This window comes from Labrus mixtus, chromosome 10 (assembly GCF_963584025.1).
Source record: "Labrus mixtus chromosome 10, fLabMix1.1, whole genome shotgun sequence".
NCBI classification, from domain to species: Eukaryota; Metazoa; Chordata; class Actinopteri; order Labriformes; family Labridae; genus Labrus; species Labrus mixtus.
The window spans coordinates 11,979,595-12,000,864 of NC_083621.1; the positions used below are offsets into that span (position 1 = coordinate 11,979,595).

Here is a 21,270-nt window from a genome sequence, read left to right on the forward strand (position 1 = left end):
TCTCTCCATCTATCCTTGACGCCCCCCCCCCCCCCCCCCCCCCCCCCCCCCCTCTGCTCTCTCCAGCCTTCGTTCTGTCCACGCCGACACCCTCCACTGAGTCTGCCGGAGTCACGGCCTTCAGAGCCTGACAAGAATTCAGCGCCTGCATTTGTGTGTGTGTGTGTTTGTGTTCATCTGGGTCCTCAAGCATAGATGAAATATGAGCAGTTAAATATGAATGCTAGGTTATGTTCCAATGCTGTGTAGTCACGTCACTCAAGCATTGAAGAAGAGGAGTCAAAACTGGAACGCACACACACACATGGCGTTCAGTGTGTGTGACAAGTAACTACAGAGCGTCCGTAGTATTATTCTGCATCACATTTGCCATCCATTTGTCTGTGATACTAAGCACACACACACACACACACACACACACACACACACACACACACACACACACACACACACACACACACACACACACACACACACACACACACACACACACACACACACACACACACACACACACACACACACACACACACACACACACACACAGGCAGGCAGGCCCTGGATTCAGGCTTCACTGACTTTAAACCTTGCTCAGGCTGACAGTAATTTCTGCCTCCAAATTACATTCCAATGGCTTCATAAATCTGCTGCCTCCTCCTCCACCTCCTTTTTTCTCCCCCTCCATCTTCCTGCCTCTCTTTCTCTATCTCCCCCTCTACCCCCTTGTCTCTTTTTTCCTCCCTTTTACTCCACTACTTCTTTTCTCTCTATGAACCTCTACCCTTCCCCAGCCTTCCCTCTCTGCCTCTATTTTACCATCCCTCCCTTTTTTTCCCTCCCTCTATCACTTGTTTTCTCGTTTCCCCGCACTCCTCCTTTCTGGCGCGGGCTCAGTAAATGAGAAACAGGGAGGCAGAGATGGGGAGGTTACGTGTGCGGGGTAGTTAAACAGTCACACTCAGACATACACACATAAATCCGTACTGATACATGCTACACAAAGATGCACAAACACACACAAACCCACAGATGTGCTCACACACTCAGAAGAAATGAGTAAATACACACTCACACATGAGCACACAACCGCAGTCAAACATCATAAACAGCACATTACGCTTTGATTGAAAAACAAGCATTTGTGCTGCAATATATTTTCGACGCCTGGAAATTGACTTGTGCAGGCAAATATGTGCACACGCACACACACACATTTCCACACGAACCCATGTGCGCACACGCTGCTGTTTTAATGAGAGTGTTCATTTTACAGATAGTGCCTCTAGGTGAAATAATCGCCAATGTTGGACCCTGATGACTAGACCAAGTGCTCTCAGGCCAGTTGTCTTTATGGGCCATGGAGGGCCACAAACACACCCCTGGTCTCCCTCGCCGCCCCTTTAACTGCTGCTCTGCTGCAGCCGACACGCACACGCAATTCAAGACATGGACATAATATGCATAAGCACACAATGTAGGCAGCAACTTACGCATTAATAGCAAGCACACGCATATACACGCACCGAGACAGAGGCCAGCAGAGAACAATACTGCTGTCTGACAATGGGACTCTGAGGAATTCTCTTCTCTGTATTAATATTCAGCAGAGTGGATGTAGAGAGAGTGTGTGTCAGCAGGGACGCATGCTCATCAACCTCGCTAACACCGGGGTTAGGCAGCCACATGATTACAAAGTACTCAGACTTCGGTCCCCAGACCCGTAACTATTAATCCCTCGCTCCTACTTCCTCGCTTCCTAGCTCCTAGCTCCCTACAGTGAGCACAGAGCGAGCAGGCTGCCAAGTATCACAGCTGTCACTTGTTTTTGCTTTTCAGTTTCTGAATTTTCCAGAGCAGCAGCAAAGGGTGGATGGAAATGGAGATTTGATATCGTCAATTTCCGTCAGACTACCACTAGAACGTTTCAAATGTGTGATTCAGAAGCTAGAAGGTCGTCTGGAGGACAATTTTCTAAAACGGTTTCCTGGTTATTTTAATGAACACGAGGAAAACAAGCAGTTAGAGACTGCATGATAAGTTAAGTTTCTCAGGAGTTTTTAGTATCCTTTCTAGTCTCATCCCAATCATCTCCTCATTTATTACCTTGTGTCAAAGCAAAGACAAATGTGAACAAACACACCTGTAAATCCAGACAAGTTGTTCCAAGGTCACCACCAACAATGCATGTAAAAACTCTCTGGTCATATTTCTGTACATATGTTACCTCCATCTGTACAGCTGTGAGAACATGAATCGCTTACAGCACATCTGTACACCGCTCTCTAACAGATGTGTTGCATGAAAAGTGTCCAACACATAGCTGCCGTTATTTTGCTTAGACTAATTCAATTGGAGCCTTTAGTAGCCCTGAGTTTAGATGCGGATGCATATTATCTTTGTATATTGATGAATTTTGATTTATTTATATTTTTGTGTATCCAGTGGTGTTACCACGAGCTATTTCTAATGGTCTTTCCATAAAGCAAAGAAAAACATTCTGATATCTATCATTCAGCGTCACTGACTGGCTCAAAACAGCAGAGTGATTTCTGAGCCTCTGAACAATGACACGCTCTCTGTTCAGAAGAAAAATGTAGAACACAAAAACAGACCATCTGTTGAAGATGTTTTTTGACCTCGACACTACAGAAGATTGGCCACCTGCTTTAAATTTGGGAGCAGCCCTCTTATGTTTCTGTTCCTCATTGAGAAACGTTGTAATAAAGCAAAAGCTGATATGCAGAATTTGTATTAATGTTGAGATACTACACTTTCACACTGGACATCTGGCGTGATTCAAGGATTTGCTACTTTTCAAGGTCCCCTCATTGTTTAATATAACTATAGATCATTGATCCCTTTTTTTTCTTTTTATAAATGTTATTTTCTTAATGTCCAAATCTTATCAGAGAAAAGTAATGCATGCTGTTAAATTCTAGTTTAAAATGTGAAGAAAAAAAAACGACTTGATACCATAAGTTAAACTACAAGAAGTAAACCTTTTTTATTTTGAGAAAATATGCTCCAGAACATCTTTACTAGGCATGGATCTGATGATTATTTCCATCAGCTATTAAACTTTTTTCCCGGAATAAAAAGATGGTCAAATTACCAACAAAGAAGACTATGGAAAACAGAAACATATTTTAGTAACCCAAACTATCTGTGTTCGTTTTTTAAAATACAATAATGTTTTAATTCTTACCTAAACTATAAATATTAATGTTCCTTCACTGTTCTCATCAATTTCTTGACTCAACAATTCAAGTCATATCTTTCATACTGATTTCTAATACACATATTTGCTGTAAAAGGTTTTTTAATCTTTTGAATTTCATAGCCTGACATTTAAGACCTGAAGCACCTTCATATAACACATGGTGTTTACATCATATGAAGATAGATGACCTTCTTTATCACTCAAATAGAAGTCCTGAGTTCTGAGGAGACAGTGCTTTGTCTGAATTTGAATGTGAAATAGGATTCTGGTTAGATACTTAGCAGTCATCTCTGTAGATTTCAGATGAATATAACATTAAAAACTGCACCTTTGTCGTTTGTTGTTTGAGATCAGCTAGTGGAAAGTTAGTCTCCGTGTCAAGGTGATCCCATTCACCTCAAACAGAGCTTTGTATCTCTTTTTAGAATCTTTCTCACAGTTTATATGAAGGTTGGATTCATGTAGAATATAACAAAGTGGGATCATTCATTTGAAAAGTGGTGAAATACATATTCTCCCTTCTCCTGTGTATATATATGGTCTGCCTTTTTTCCTCCTGACTCCCTGCTCTGACACACAATCCCTAATGCTTCTTATTTCCTCCCTCTCCCTCTCACACTCCCCCCAGCTAGGCCTGCTTCCGAAAAACCATCACAAAAAGTTTTAAGGACAGCCTTGACATTATACAGACGGAGCTTCACATATCGTTGCCTAATGGGCGATGGCAGTGAGCTGTTGAAACGCTGCTGATGTTCAATATTCACATCTTGTCCGAGTCAGGCAGACATTCTGCCTGCGGTAGGCGAAGATTATTGCAGGGTGTACAGCTACTTCTGGAACCAAACTCTGCAACCAATTAGAAGACTTGCTTTAAAAGGACAGCTACTCTTATTAAAGGTGACATCTGCTGTTAATTCTTGACTGATGACACCCAATTAAAAGTCTTCATTTGAATTACGATTATACTTCTGAGCCACTTAAAGTGTTGGTCTCCACAGTATTAACACAAGAGCGTTTAATTATGACACATCAATCAATGAATGTAGCAAAAAGCTAGAGCATATTTTAATGTTCATACAGCACCAAACACAAAGCTCTTTAGATATCTGGACTGTCCTTGAACACACATTAGTCTCATTTGTTCTTAAATGCCAGTCACAAAGTCAATGTTTGTTTGCAAACATTTATTTAGCAATTTCTCCCCCTCTCAAGCTGTTTTCGCTAGCTTCACATATAAATGTGTTCACTGTGCCACAAACTGGATGTCTGTCTGGAGCTGTTTCATAAAAATTACAATTCATCTCACCACCTTTTGCCTGACTTTACCTCAAACCAACCCTCTAACTGGCCCACTAAACTGCACACCCACTTAAACACATTCCTTTCAATTTTAGAAAACCAGTAAAACACAATCCTGACATAAAAGACAGACTCCATCATCCTCAGTTTAGGATGTTTAGAGCATCATTTTATAGAGTTCTAAAAATTCTTCTAGGACACACTCACACAGACATAAGCCTGTTGACCAACTTCTTCTCGCCAGCAGCATGTGTCCTTTGAAAATGAAAATGAGGACGGCTTTATTTGTCTCTATTTGTGTTTAAGCAAACTGCATGATAATTTCCCAGTTGGCTATGTAGTCTAGTTACTGTGGGATGAAATGAACAGACGAATGTGAGCAGCAGAGCAGTTAATGGCCTTGATGAATCTGTCTCTGTACACCCAGTATGCCTGATGAAAACCTTATATTTCTAAAGCCGGCAGTCACTGGGGGGTTCGATTGTGCACACAAGATACGGGCACTTAGCGAGTGGTGGTTAATGAAAGCTCTGAAGCTTTGTGTGAAGAAAAAAAAACATAAAACACAGAGTTACCTTAATGGGAGGTTTGTCTCCGCTGGGAGCTTAGTCTTGTGCATATGCAGCGTTGACCTTCAGGAAGTATTTTCATGAGGTACTTAATTTTAAAAGGTATAACCGTTCTGATGGGGATAATTATTAAGGCGGTACCTTTTAGTATTCTGTATTGTGCCAACATTGAAACTCTAAATACAATCTTGGTGCGACTTGAAAAAGCTGGTTTAAGGAAACTAAGACTGCAAAGCATTTATGTGATAGCCCCTTCAAAGTAACCTCATATCTGCTCTGACATTAAAGACATAAGATACTCTGTCAATATTGGAATTTCTTTAAACTAAGAAAAACCTCTGAGGATTTAATTAATAAATACGCATGACAAACATCAGGAATACCTCAAAAAGGTTAGCATTTCCTGACATTGAGATCCAGTATACATTTCACACGTATAGGGCTCTTCTGCACTCTCATTGTATGAGGTTTAAGAACAAAGTGTTCCATTTCCACAATGAAGGTTTTAATGTTGTTCTTGTCTTTTGTCTCTTCTCAGGGTGCTGCTTGCCAACACTCAACCAGCTGTCAGTCTGAAGGAAACACCAGTCAGCTCTACCTTGAGAAAAACTTGACGGTGGTCCATATTCTGCTAACCTGTGGGAGAACTTTTCACGCAGAGCCACGTGATGCGCTCAGAGCAAACTATATACAGCGCAACACTGTCATCTTGCCTTGCTGCTCCGAAGATAATCTGTGTGAACTAGAAAAGAAGCGATCAAACATTTATCAGAGGAGAGTGCGGCTGAAACTGAGCGGAAAGAAGAAAAGAGAAGAGAGAAATATTTCTCCCTCTGAATCAAACTCGTACAGCCGGGATTCTGCATCAGGCCAACCTATCCATCACAGCTTCAAACATACTAATTAACATGACTGAGGAGTCAAATTTATGTTGTAATAACACAACCTATAATAACAGATTATACAGAAGGACTCTTCTGGATTTATTCTGATCGTAGGATATAGCACTCATTCTCTCTTTAATTTGGCTTAAAGTAAAATCACTACCTGGTTATTCAAAGCAAGTGTAGCATGGCACAGAAGTAATTTTGACACACTGCTTGCATGAGTATCCAGGATTGCTTCAGACTTCCAAGAAGGACCCTTGAGCACTCAACCCTCTTCTGACTGTCAAGCCCAACTGTAGCATTTGGGTGTGGAGGGTTGGTTTCAGAAATAGGCCTTTGGACACTTGTTGAAGATGACTTGAGTTGGCAGGCCTAAAAGCCCCCTACCCCAGAGAGAAAAAGAGCTCTGCAGTAGGACACACTGCACACAAATGTGGGTGCCGAGGCGGCTTTGAGCCATGCTGGTGTTGCTACTCGTGGAGCCCTGGAGTACAGGCTATCATCATCCCTATCATCATTCACCCAAGCTGAGGAAGATTCAACGGCCCCTAGGAGCCAGGCTGCACTTCTGAACGAGTCAGAGAAGAATTGGAAAGAGCGCTATCTAACAGAGGTCCACAGCTACACCCTAAATCAGACACTTGTACTGCTCTCCACAAATCCTTGATAAAGAGAAGAAAAGCTTGGACGGACCTGAAAAGGCACAGGGAGACTGAACAGGTTAGTTCTTATACCTTTCACATGAACACAAAAATACACACAGGTTTTCTTTCTGCATTCTAAGCAAGGACAAGCACCATACTTACATCTTGTTCTCTGCTACATGATACACACACCAGTTCTGTGCTCAAACAAAGGCATTTGTCTCAGATCATGATTGAATATTAAAGGGGGAAGAAGGCCACAAAGAAAGAAAACAGGGGGGAGGCATAGAGGGAGTAAAATTAGAGAGGGGTGGTGGGTCTTCTGCATCTAAACAAAAAGAAACACTAAGTCCCCAAGGAGGAGAGAAGAGAGGAGGTCTGGGAAGGAGGACAGAAGCAGAGCTGATTGATCCAATGTCAGTGTGTAGGAATTGACGGCAGACCGGAGAGAGGTAACCATAAAAGTGGATTAGAAATAGATAGAGAGAGGGGAGGACAGCGACTACACGGACACTTCAGTAAACAAACCTCAGAGTGGATATAATGAAAAATTCTGATGGGGAGGAGATGAAGGTGGGTGGATTATAGAGGCAGTTAGATGGCGTGAAAGATAGAGAGAAAGTGAGAGAGTGAGAGAGAGAAGAGCGCGATGAGAGAACGAGCCAGGAAGGGTGGCAGGAGGGAAGTCAGAAAATCTTAAGATCTTTTCGAGGATATGTTGATAGTAAACCTTGGCATGTATGCAAAAACAAATGTTCAGGTTTGTGCCAAGAGGATATTTATAAAAGGACAGCAGGGAAAGAGTGGCACCAAAGCATATGCTAGTTGATATTCATGCAGCTTTCTCTGTAAGGCCTCAGCTTCTACCTAGACATCGCTTTTTATGTGCATATTTTCCTGTCCCTTACTTTTTCTGTCCCTGAAATGCCAGAACTACCGGGGAAAAAAAACACATTTAAGCTAAAAATAACAAAATAATTATAATAAAGTCCATGCTGAATAGTGTGGCACACATTCTTTTCCGTCCCTACACATCAAATACGGCCTGCATGGAGCCAAGACAGAAGCTGGACTTGATCTATTTCATACAGTCACACCTTACAATGCACACACAAGCATGCACAGGTAAAGAAATGTAGCCATTTTTATGCCTATCTTTCAGAAAATAAACAAAACCAAGCCATTCTTTATGCAGCAAACTCCTCTGATACTGAAGGAAGTCTTCGCTGCCAGGAACTCATTTCCTCTCTCCTCCTCTGACTGACTGTCCAACTCTCCATCTGTCTCCTTTCCTCCCCTCCCCCCTCCCTCCACCTCCCTCAGTCTCTTCTATTGTTGCCATCTCTTGTTTGCTTTGCATGGATTTTGACTGCAGCCAAGAGGCAATTTTGCATCTACATGTAGCACAGACTTCACATACACACACATACATGCGTGCACAGAAGGGGCAAAAAAAAAGAAAACACTTGCCTTTAGAGGATTTGTTTATCAAATGTGCTGTCAAATCATGTCAAGCATTTCACATCAGGGCACGTTTTCCTGCCCCGGGCTAACCAAAAGAAAGCATTCAAACGAGTATGTCACAGTGTCATTTCTACAACTTTTCCACACTGTATATTATCCATCTCCTATAAATAGTGTGCTGTGGATGTGCGCACACTGATCAATTTATCTAAATTGTAAATTCATCTTACTGATGTTGGTGTCAGGGATTTGCCGAGAGACAAGTCATAAATCAACGAGCCAGGAACGTATTAATGTTGCAGAAAAATGCTTCCCTGTTAAACATTTCGCTAAAACATTTCAGGGGATTTCCGGACCACTTTACTGAATAATTTATAGAAATTTCACGAACAATAACAAGCAAGAGAAAACATGCATTATACATGTGAGCTTGTACTGAGACTGTGTTCTGTATATAGATGCTGTTTGTTCAGTTTGTTTACTTATTAGTGAGTGGCTTGCACTATTTGTGTATTGGTCATAACCTCCAACAGATGTCTTGTGATTCTCATTACACAGCAGGGATCTTGTGAAATTCTGCTTCACTGTTTCTATTTCATTTTTTGCTCTACATGAATTCTCTTTACTGTTTCATTTAGGGGTTAGGTACAGGGCAGTCAAAACAACTTTACCACTTTTGTTGCCCTCAAAGCCATCGGACGCACTGTCAGCAAATTAATCTGATTCTCTTCTCCTTGATCTTCCTCTATTTTATTCTCATGTCACTCACTCCATCTCAGTTAATCTCCCCAGAAAAAAATATTTCTCCCTCATTTCTCTCCCTACAACTGTCACTGACCAATTTTCTCCATCTCTGTCATCCCTTTGCTTTCTCTGATTCTTGTAATCTTCCTCTCCAGCTCACTCCTCCCTTCATTGCACTCTCTGCTTCTAAATGTCCATTTTTCTTCTGCTTGGTCGCTCTGACCCATAAAATACTGAACAGCCCCACTAAAGGATGTCTGACTGTTTAATACCCACATCTTTCTCACTTTAGACATAAAAAACCTAATTTCCAATGGAAGGCAGGATATACAGCCCTTTGGTTAAGACATTTTAGAGCAGTTAGTTAACTGTGTGGTTTCCCTACAACCCTTTCTACGTTCCCTTTTAATTGAATTAGTTATTAATTAGTTTGAGTTTTTTTGAGTAGTGATTTTTGTATTAATCCAGTTTCCCATTTTCTCTATCTCAATCAGGAACAGTGCACTGAACCAACATGGCAGCTGAAAGTCTTGCTGAGCTCCGTGATTGGCTCTTTCTGCTCCTGCTGTGCCTCACCTTATTGGCTGAGGTGCTGGAACTGGCAGCAGCGGCAATTGCCATGGAGACCGGAGAGGGAGACGAGGGCATTGTTTGCCCCTTAGTGTGCCGCTGCGATGAGGGCTTCGTCTACTGCAACGACCGTGGCCTCAGCATAATTCCTCCACTGCCACTAATGGCTGCCATCCTCTACTTGCAGAGCAATCGGCTGAGTAACGCTGGGCTCCCTCCCTCACTGGAGCGCAGTACTTCCATACGGGTAATATACCTGTATGCAAATCAGTTGGATGAATTTCCTATACACCTTCCGCCTTCGTTAAGGGAGCTCCATTTGCAGGATAATAATATACGAACGTTACCGAGATCAGCTCTGGCCAAGTTACCATTACTAGAAAGATTACACCTGGATGATAACTCAATATCAACAGTCAGCATTCAGGAGCGAGCTTTTTCTGGGACTCCACGGCTCAGACTGCTGTTTCTGTCCCGGAACCACCTGTCAAGCATTCCCGCAGGTTTGCCAGCATCGTTGGAAGAGTTGCGATTGGACGACAACAGAATCAGCACCATCCCCACACATGCCTTTCGTGGGCTCTCCTCCCTGCGACGCTTAGTCCTGGATGGAAACCTGTTGGCCAACACTCGAATCGCTGATGACACCTTTTCCCGTCTCTCAAATCTGACTGAGCTCTCACTGGTCAGGAATGCACTGCAATCTCCCCCAGTTAACCTCCCTTCAGCTCACATTGTGCGACTTCATTTGCAAGATAACGGAATGACCCACATACCACGAGGAGCACTGGACGGGATGCGGAGGCTACAGAAGCTAGACCTGTCGGGGAACAATCTGACCAGCCTACCGCGAGGACTTCTAAAGGACACCGAAAGCCTGGAGCTGCTACTGCTGCGAGGAAACCCCTGGTACTGTGGCTGCAACCTTCGCTGGCTCCACGCCTGGCTGCACAGCCGTGGGGCTGCTGTGACTGTTAGGGGTCTGACCTGTCAGGGTCCTGAGCCTGTAAGGGGCCAAGTCCTGAGGGATTTAACCTCTTTGATGGAGCAGTGTGAGGGCCCTCCTGCTGGACCCAGTACTGGGATTGGGATAAACCCAGCAGAGAAAGACGGAGGAGCAGAAGACGGTGTTGGAGGAGACCAAGCGGTGGCTTCAGTCCCTCATGGCAGCACCACCACTACCTCCCTGTTGGTCCCCACACAAGGTTCCCTCTTCACTCTGCGAGCCAAACGGCCTGGACTCGTAATGCCTTTGCCCCCTGGTGAAGGAGGACAGGTATCTGGAGAGGCCCTGGAGCTGACTGTAAAACCTCTCTCTTCAGACAGTGTACTTGTGAGTTGGCTGTGCCCAACACCGGCACCCTCCTTCCGCCTATCGTGGCTCAGGCTGGGTAGCAGTGCAGCTCTTGGTTCCATAACAGAGACTCTAGTACCTGGAGAGAGGAGGCAGTATCTCCTTACCCAGCTCACCCCACGCTCCCATTACCTCATCTGCCTGCTGCCACTACGACAAGAGCCCTCTTTTGGGGGTTCCAGCTTTGGTTCCCCTCGAAGTGGTAGCATGGACACAGACAATAAAGACTCAACCCCAGCCTGTGCACAGATAGAGACTGGAGATGCTCTGGTCAGCTCAGGAGGGGACGGTTCAGATAGAGAAGGTCAGGACTCCGAACTAACAGCCCTGCCATTGGCAGGTATCATAGGGGGTGCAACAGCTTTGGTAAGCCTGCTCTTAATCTTTGGCATATTCTGCTGGTATGGCCAGAGGACAGGGTACATATCTGGAGAGTCAGGCTCATACAGCAGGGGCCGAGGTGGAAAACATTATGATGACTATGTTGAGTCTGGCACCAAGAAAGACACTTCTATCTTAGAAATCAGGGCCCCTCCGGCAGGGTTTCAGATGACAGCTATGGCCCATCAGCCCCTGCAGCCTAGGCTGGAGGATGTCACCTACATCCACACCATTTTCCCCTCCTCTTCCTCTTCCTCCCAAGCTAACGGGACCTACTCAAGCAGCCACGGAGCTGGCAGCCTCAATGGTACCATCCTTAGCCAAACCAGCCACCATCATGTCACTTACGGTACTAACCGTGGGTACAGAGAGGGTGGCATCCCCGACATAGATTATGCCTACACGTGATGATACAGGGACATACTCCCCGGGCCACGAATGTCAGGCACCATTTCAATAATGATGATCCCATGGCTGGTGGCCATTTTGTCCTTGGTTTCCAAAGTGCCCTCTGTGCCTCTGCTGATTCATTTCTGATTGGTTTGCTAGGTAGAAAAGACTTCAGCTATGTTGACTGGACTTTGCTTTTGAGTGACAGACATAACAGTCCTACTATACTCTGCTGTATTCTGCATTATACAGTAGACTCTTCTTTCAGCGCTACATTATAGTTATAAATGGTTACATTTTCTCTTTTGGATATCTCAGTGTCTTTCAAAACTACTGTTCTTCTCAAATCATAATACGCAGTAACTTATTTGAGTTTGATATACTAGGCTTAGCTGATTTAGAAGGAGATATATTTATAATACGAGGAAAAGGCACTTGATGTGTATAGAGATAGCTCTCATATCTTCCTACCAACTGTAAGCTCTGTGCTATGTAGATAAAAGGGATGACAGGGGAAGAAATCAATGGTTGTTAAAACCCACAGATGACAATGCATCATGGTTGACATGAAAAGATGTGTTCCTACCCCCTCCTTCCCCTCTAGTTTACCCCCTCCTTTTTTAATTTTTTCATCTTTTTTTGCCTTTTTTTGGCTGAGGCTCTTTCTTTTTTATTCTCTCTTGTCTTTTGTGGTGCCTTGAGCAGAGGACGACTTTGTTCTCGCCAAGGGAGCTGACAGCAGTGATAACAGTTCTGACAGAGACGGGAGACACAAACCACAGCATAGGGAGACTAATGAGAGGGGGAAAGAGAGCAAGAGAGGCGGGGAGCTGATGGATAGATGGATAGATAGAACATAAAAGAAGACAGAAGGGGAGAAGGAGCAGGAAAAAAGCAAGGATGTTTTGGGGATAAGACCGGGAAAGAGGAGAGTTGGCTTAAGGCAGAGAGTGAAGACAGAAAAGGGGAAGAAAGGAAGATAAGTGAAAGAAGGGTGTGTGACAAATTTGGCGGCAGGAGGCAAGAAAAGCAGACAAAAGAAAAAGAAGATGGGGGACTGTGAAGGGTGCGGGCGGGGTACAGAAAAGAAGTGACAACTGAAATAATGTGGCATCATCATCTGAAAACGGTCTCAAGTTCTACCTACGGTGTATTCACCACTGCACTCAGCAAATACAGGAGTGATGGCAGATTCTTCCTTCAATGACTGATTTTTGAGTTTCTTTTGACTTTGACAAGTCCAAGCAAGACGAATTAACCATTTTTATTCAGCAGGGAGTTAACACTTTATATTTATGTACCTGCATTATGAGGTGGGTCAATTTGCACGCCTGATCTCACGATTTTAAGAAATGTCTGTAGGACAACAGGAGGGACAGAGGCATGGCAAGACACTGCAGAACAAATTATTAGACAGAAATTAGCCAATATTAAAAATCTACCTCTCATAATTTAGAAAAATTACTGCATGTACCCTAATTATACAGTGGTCTGGTCTCATTATTAAATTACCTTTGCAAATGAAGAGGAAGAAACCTAATCACACATCTTATTATAGTATCTCATCTTCTAGACCCTGCTAAGACCTTGTTAATTGAAAATAAGTTTTTGCAGCTAATCATTTTGTTGGAAGTTTGAACTACTCTTGTCCGAGTACTCTTTGCATAAATTCACACATCTTGTATAAGAGAAGTTGAAGCTATATCTCTAGAGCAAGTTAAGCAAGAGTAGGATAAGAGTGGGTTAAAAAAATACAACTTTCCACAATGATGTTTTTAATTTCATATTGTGATATTGATTGGAAAACTGATTAGGCTATAGATAAATCACCAAAGATGATGTCTGATTTTCAATGATTCATTAAATTAAACAGATGTAGAATTATAGTAACCTACCATATTGATGCAATCCTCTTATGAAATTCTGGTATTGCCATTAATTAGTTAAACTTTTTATTGACAGTTAATTGCCTAAGTAAACCAGAGACATAAAAGTTAACGCTTCCACAGCATTGTGGAATAAAACAGCTGACAAATGTGTCCAACGTGAATGATTAATCAATTAAATAAATTATTAGAAACATAATCTGCAACTACTTCTGAAAACAATCAAGATTTGTTTCTAAAAAAAAAAAGAAAGAAAAAGCCAAATATTTGTGTCAGTTTCTCCTTTATTTTTGTCTTGTGTGATTTTAATTTAAAAATCTCCGTCTTTCAGACTGGACCTGTGAAATGGCATTTTCATTTGGGAACTTGTGTTGTTGTAAATCTGCTAAAGATGATGAGATGCATCATGTGGGCTGGAGTTCATAAGTTGACTCAGGTCGTCTGGTTTAATAGGCCTTAGTACAGCATAGATGCAGTTGTGTTAACGGGGATCACAGCCTTACCGCTTCACTGTGCAGTACAACAGACGAACACACAGCAAGAAAAAAGCAGCACCTGCTTTCTGACTGCCTCTCATTGACCCCAACAATATACTTAAAGGGTCCACATACTTCAAAGGAAAACACTCGCAAACTGCCAGAGATTTGGAGAGGAAGAGGAGAAGGTCAAGGGAGGAAACAGAGTCAGGCCAGGGAGGGGAGGATGGGGAGGACCGATGAATACATATATATCTATATATATATACACATCAGCTCTATGTCTTATTTCCAACCTGTGTTACTGGGTACACCTATCATTGAAGGAGCTCTGGTGTGGGTGTTCTTTCTGCCTTTGTTTTTGTTGGTTTTTGTTTTTTTTCTTAAGAGCACTGAAGCTTCCTTTCATGTTGTGCAGAACTCATTTTCCTTTCGAAAGAGTCATCCTCAGATGTGATAATGAAGACACTCTTGTGTTTAAACATAAAAATGGGTGCAAAATGCTATTCCAATTGGTCTGTCGTCTTTTTTTCTACACAGATGAATAAAGGCATCTAAAAGGAAAAGCGGTTTCATGAGTTATTTTATGTGTGTTTCTGTATATGTGCAAGTGTGTGTGTGTGTGTGTGTGTGTGTGTGTGTCTGCATTGGGTTCATTAAATCGGAAACAAAAGCCGAAGCTATCAAATAATGCACTGGGATGGTAAGAAAAAAAGAAATCAATGGGAAGCTGAGATTATTAATATGATTTATGGCGAGTTGGAGTGGACCTTGTTAAATCACACACACTGGATGAATTCATTGGCTATTCGCTCAGACTCCATTTGGAAGACTCCACCAGCCCACACCTAACAGACATTTTATCTGAGAAGTTTGTGCACTAGCGTTGGCTTTACCAAGTGACATGAAAAACAAGCATGCGTGTGCATTAGGATGTGTTAATGCTCTGTGGTTGTGCATTTGGGTGAAGACATGCCTTTCATTCTAAGTGAGTGCTAATGCTTGTGTAAGCACAGATCAATATAACGAACGGGGCAGTGTATAAGTGTCCATCTTAGAGTATGTGAGGCCGGAGGGAGTTTGTGAGGGACGAAGTCAGTAAGAAATATGCTTTATGAAGACAAGAAGGGTTTGCTGTGCAGAAAGAGCCATCTGTAAACAAGATAGGGACAAAGAGCTGACCTCCCCTGAGTGTTTATCTAAAGGGTTTGCGATCATATACTTGTTTGTGTGGTTGTGGTTGTGTGTGTGAGTGCGTGGTTGTGTGTGTGCCTCGCAGTCTGTAAAGTGACATCTCCACTCTGTCCCCAGTTGTCATTTGTCATTATGTGGCCCTTTCACTGACGCAGTCCATTATGTTGCGTCGAGCCCTCCAGCTTAATTATTCTAACTCACATTACACCCCATAAGAACATCAATGCATACTGCCGAGGCTGCAGTTTATCTGTTGAGTCTGAATATACTCATTATTCACAAATGGAATCAAAGTGGATTTTTTCAAGATATCTATTCTATCTATATCTATTGCATCATTTGTATATAATATATCAAAATAAAATCCTCTAAGAGAAAGACATGTCTGCAAGAGCAAAGGTGGTATGTTGACTTTTTAATGCCTTTGCCTTAATTCAGTGCATTTCTGAATACTTTGAAATGAGCTCAACTCACTGATGTGCAATAAAATGGTCGGTTGCATTTTAAACTCCGTGCTCAGTATTTTCTTCACCACAGGGCTGTTCAGAGAGATGTAGAGCCGCATCTCACGGTGAAGTGTCCTCCGGAGTTTGTATGCATTAAAGGCTCCTCAACAAAAGGTCAATGTATTCCTCTAAATGCATGCATCTGGTGAAATGTATATATGCATGCATACATTTTCCTCTCTTTGTAGGAGTTACTGAATAATTTCCACACCCCAATGCTTTTGCACAGTTGGTTTGGATACAAACATCGCCAAGTGAATGAAGATTCGCTGAAAAGTAGGGCTGTAATTTCCCCGTTATCGGGATTTCAGCATTCACATTAAAACGCATTGCAAAAATCTGAATTTATTGCAATGCTAAAAAAAAAAAATTATTCAAACAAATCAATGCTTTCTCACTCAGCATGCAAATATGTCACCTGTTGGATGGAGCTCTGAGTATAATTGCCATGCTTTCCCACCACCATGTGCCAAATATAAAAGAAGATCAACAACATTCATATGTGCAGTGAGAAGGATCTTATTTGAAAAACAGATGCACAAACACAGCATTGCAAAAATGTAAGAATCAAATACAGAAATATTAACTGGGGTTCTAATCTAACCCAAATAAACACACACACAATTTATTTTAAAAGTCTCTGTTGTCACTCACCGTTCAGTCACAGGAGGACACTGACATGTTCCTCTTAACACACACACACACTCACACACACACAAACACACAATACAAGTGAAAGCCTCAGCGGTATAAACTGATCCAACATCAACACATTAGGCTGTGGATTTAGGTTCCTCTGTAGCAATGGATCAAGAGGACATAACTGGATATGAACAAGGTGCAGGGAAAATACTAAGATGGCCCTCGGGGGATTCTAACAACACCAACTGTATGACTAAGCTGTCCATCAGAGAGAGAGAGAGAGAGAGAGAGAGAGAGAGAGAGAGAGAGAGAGAGAGAGAGAGAGAGACACTGTGGAGCCACTACAAGGCACCTTGTGTGAGAGGAATGGAAAAAAAAAACCTCCTGCTTTAACCACAACATAAGCATGTACAAAAAGATAACCAAATTGTGCTTTCACTGGAATTGGTTTCCATTCAACATGCAGGCCTCGAGTGTTTTATCTTTTAATTTAGCTGAATTATGAGCCTGTATACTGGTTGACTTCTCTACGCTGTTAGGAAAAAGGAGCATGTGAAATTGAGGGAAATGAAAGCGTGTATAACCTTAGGAAGTCTTTGTGCTATTTGGCTGATTATCTGTCCCCGTCTGACATTAAGTGAATAATTGATGGATTCCTTTTCTTTAAACCATCAGGCATGCAGCTTCATCTCCTGCCTGCACAAGCAAGCTGTGAGGAGTAACAGCTTCGGTTGAGGAGCGCTCAAGGCGGCGGCTCCTGCTGGACATGCGGTCTTCCTCAGCTCTCAGCCTTCACTCACGCTCTGATTGCTGCCCACCTCTGCAGGGCTACACACACTGCACCACACACACACCTCAGCACTTGTAGTTATGGTTACTTGTGATTTCTCTGGAGAACCAGCTCTGAGTCTCTTTGTCCAGCACAGGCAGACACATCACAGCCAAAAAATAAATGAATTCCAGGAGCATGGTAAATTATTCATCAGATAGTTGAAAAAAGCCGCAGAGTGCATTGTGATCTTAGCAGAGGTCCAGCACAAACAATGTGATGCTGGTTCAAGGCTGAAATACAATTTATTTATTTTACAAATTTCAACAAATGTTTTGGAAAGTAATGGAATTACAACCATTCACCAGCAATCTCAATCCTTTGAATTAAGGAGAAAAACTAGTTCTGCATCAGATTTATAATGCCTGGATAACGACAAACAATTAGAGGAAAGGCAGGTTATGTTTAGTTTTTATCGTTAAGTCAATAAATCCCATTAAAAAGAAAGACCACCGTGGATTCAAGCCTATAACAAGGATCCTGTGTTTACCCAAAGACTAATTTCCTCAATGTTGCAGACCTCCATCCTTGTGCAAAAAAAATATGTTTGAAAAATCCATCATAAGTCACAGTGTTTTAAGGGTTAAGATGTCGACTGTGAGTGGCAAGGTCTCTGGATGGATAGATGTTCTTTTCTCATTTCCTGTCATCTTAACCTCATCTAAAACTGTTTGGGACAGAAAAAAGGTTATTTTAGAAAATTGTTTCAGAAAATATGCTGGTTAAGAAGAAGACGAATCAGGTGAGAAATGTAACAAAACAGTATGTTTTAGCTAACCAAGAAACAGTTTTGTCTGTAAAAGCGTTGATAACCTTTTTAGCTGTAAAACAAAAAACACAGTTATGTGATTAATTTCATCACATTTCTTGAGAAAATAACTCTTTAACTGGTTGTATTTGATATTTCAGTTTGTTATATAATAGTGTGAAAAGATTTGAATTGCAAACATGTTTTTTTTTTTTATATAAGAGTAGATTTGGTATCAAAAATACAACGCATCTGATGTGCTTTAATCCACAACAGAAAGTAGTTCCCAGTATTTATTGACTTTTGACCCTTGTGTCCCACACACTACACTGAGAATCTTTTTCATGATATCATGTGGCCTTTTAAAAATGAAAGGATATATTCGCGAGCAGTTTTTAAAGATTTATGTCCTAAGCAGGAAGAAATAGGCTTAGAGCTGAGCAGCGTACACAGAGTATTAAGGTCAGAGAAAGGGCAACTGTGGGTTTTGGTCTTTTCATGGGATTGTGGGCAATAAATAAAAATACAGAGAAAGACCAGCTTTTAACAGTGCAGCCTTTGCACCGCACAGAAAAGCAGTGTCTTAAAGACTTTATTAACATTTGAGAAAGATCTGGGGGAGACTATTTCACTAAACACACAGCCACACAATAAAGTGAATAGATTAATAGTAAACACACATGCACATACAGCTTCTATCACACACACACACACACACACACACACACACACACACACACACACACACACACACACACACACACACACACACACACACACACACACACACACACACACACACACACACACACACACACACACACACACACACACACACACACACACACACACACACACACACACACACACACACACTCGTACACACACTCGTACACACGATGTTGATCTTGCAGAAGTCGCACAAAGTAAAGGCAATAATAAATCTTTCCTCTGCTTGACGTTACTATGATTGAGGTGTCCTCTGTATTTTGATTGATCACAATGTCATTGAATTTTCTTTTTACTATTGAAAGACAAACTCACCTGCTGTCTGCGTTCAGTTTACTTCACACTCTCTATAAACCAAACATCTGTTTTGACATCAGGTACAAAGATGTATAAATATATTTGCTGGGTTATTAAAGAAGTGCATTAACCAGGGAAAGTCCTTGCTCGTGCACTAAAATAGGCGTCTGCCAGGGGCTTAGCAAAATTCAACTGTACACTTTAATTACCCAGAATAATTAAAGAAAATTCCATGAGATCAAAAGATTAACTATTTAAATACTCAGTAAATCTGTAACTGGGATTATAATGGTGACGTGAATCAGTGACAAAAAATGCACACAATACAATGAAGGCTACAGATGTTCCTTCTCTCCTCTCTGGGATAACACCATCATCAGGAAACCGTATCAAGCAACTCCATGATCCCAATCCAATGCTTCACGCTTCACTTTCTACAAACATCATACGCTGTTCGCAACGATTCACTGATTGAGCAACCTGTCCGTCAGTCCAGCTGCCTGCTCCGCTTCGCCTGTGGACAGTGCTAACAACAGGATAAGTGGATAAATAGCACCTATAAATAGTCCTGTCATTTTCTAAGCTCCGATAATTCAGCAGGGCCGCCAGCATCAGGCACCACTTCACGACAACGCCTCAAAGATCCCAATTACAAGATGGCAATAGTGGTGTGTACCGCCTGTACTGCATGTGTGTGATTATGTGACAAAAGCAGCGTCTGTGATGAGGACATGTGCGCAGACAATGAGGGGGCCCCACATTGGCTGGTGGAGAGACAGAGAAAGGACTCAGGGTTAGATTAAAGCCCATTTTGGAGGTTACAATGATACATCCTTTGTACTTTGTTCGCTGAGCTGTGATTACAAAGATGAGAGAAAATGGAGGCTTATTGTCAGGCTGCATTATACTTTATTATTCAAATAACGCTGCCTACAATGAGGATAATCTTCCCCCAATGTGCCTTTAATTTTCATATCTCTCTCTCTTTTTTTTTTTTTTCGTCTCCTGTGTCTCACTTCTTGTGGAAATTATTTGCACAGCTGGTTCAGTGAGACAAGGCTGGATTCAGACGTCAGACATATAAATGAAAAACATCAATCATCAAAGGTTGATAAACTCATTTTAAAAAGCCATTTATCAGGTGATTGTGCTTGTACTTAGCCTGCTCTTTTTTTGTGTGTGTGTGGGGAGGAGGGTGCTGCTCAATTATTCAACCTGTGAAGCCAAGGAGAGGAGGACTTTGGATGCACGGCCAAAACTTTAATGCCAGGCTGATTAGTCGTCTGGCACCAAAATCAATATTTGAAAATAAAAAAGGGGGCAGGCGGTACACTGTGATTGTCATAAAGAAGTGAATATGCAGACGATTATTGCAATACTAAGAAGTGCATTAAGTGAAACAGCAAAGAAAATTGAACCCTGCCCTGCACACATACCCGCCTGACAGCCTGCTGCTTCACTAACGGCTCATTACTGTCGCACTGTCACAACCTCTGAGGACCCGCTTTATACAATATCATTAGTCTGGGACATATTTAGTCAGCCATTTTTGACCCCAAGTGTCCTCAGCAGGCTTCAGACTGAGTGCCTGTCAGATCAGCCAAAGAGCATCGGAAACTTCCCGATTTTAAGGATTCTTTAATTCATTTTTAATCTAGATCAACAAATAAGTCATTATTATTTACATTCAAAGTCCATTACTGCCTCTACTCCTCTTCTATCTCCTCAGTTGGTAATACAACGTGAATGTTTCAAAGGACCTATTACTTACCAGTCTATCTTCTATGAATGAACAAGGTTTTATAAATGACAACGTTTTTTTTTTTTCTTCGCTCTAATCATTTAACCGTAATTCATATTTTTCTGTGAAGCCCACGCAATATTTATTGTTTTTAAAATAAGCTCGATGATGAATTCTTGGCTTGACTTTCTGACGCTGGAACAGGGAAGGACTGTAACTTTCCAAAACAAACAATCTGACAATCACGCCCACTCTACGAAGTGATCGGCCAAGTGTGTGGAGGTGTTGATAGAAGACAAGTTCAAGTTAATATCAGACTTTTTTTTTATTTATTTTTTTATGCAGAACACAAAGTTCTGAATGCCTTTGAGGAGGGACAGTCCAAAAAGTTGTTATTCATACTTGGTGTATTTATCGCATACTTTTAGAAAGACCTCCCAAAAAACCACACAGAGTTCATGGAAGGCGGTGGGAGCGATGATGGCAGGCCTTCCAGTGTGGCCACGAGGTAGTCCAATAATCCCGCTGACTTGTTATTGTGCTTCTTACATTCAGCCCGACATCCCGTTCATGTTAGCCAGTTTATATCCCCAAAGGTCAAAGAAAGACTTTGAGGATTGTTATTTCTGTAACAACATGTGCTCCTGTGTCTCATAAGCGCTGACACCATTTTGGTAGTGGACATGTGGGCGTTTCGTTC

The 21,270-nt window shown here is 42.0% G+C and overlaps 2 protein-coding genes across 6 annotated transcripts in view; one reads left to right on the forward strand and one right to left on the reverse strand.

The window, feature by feature from the left end:
- Positions 1 to 13,666, forward strand: part of flrt1b (fibronectin leucine rich transmembrane protein 1b) — a 34,579-nt gene extending 20,913 nt beyond the window's left edge. For all 3 annotated transcript variants that reach the window (XM_061048275.1, XM_061048273.1, XM_061048274.1), the window contains exons 2-3: positions 5,627 to 6,695; positions 9,322 to 13,666. In XM_061048275.1, coding sequence (XP_060904258.1) covers positions 9,342 to 11,540 — 2,199 coding nt within the window. In that variant the 5' untranslated portion in view covers positions 5,627 to 6,695; positions 9,322 to 9,341 and the 3' untranslated portion in view covers positions 11,541 to 13,666. The remainder of the gene's footprint in view (positions 1 to 5,626; positions 6,696 to 9,321) is intronic.
- macrod1 (mono-ADP ribosylhydrolase 1) overlaps positions 1 to 21,270 on the reverse strand; it is a 111,824-nt gene that overhangs the window by 75,229 nt on the left and 15,325 nt on the right. The gene's annotated exons all lie outside the window — the stretch shown is intronic.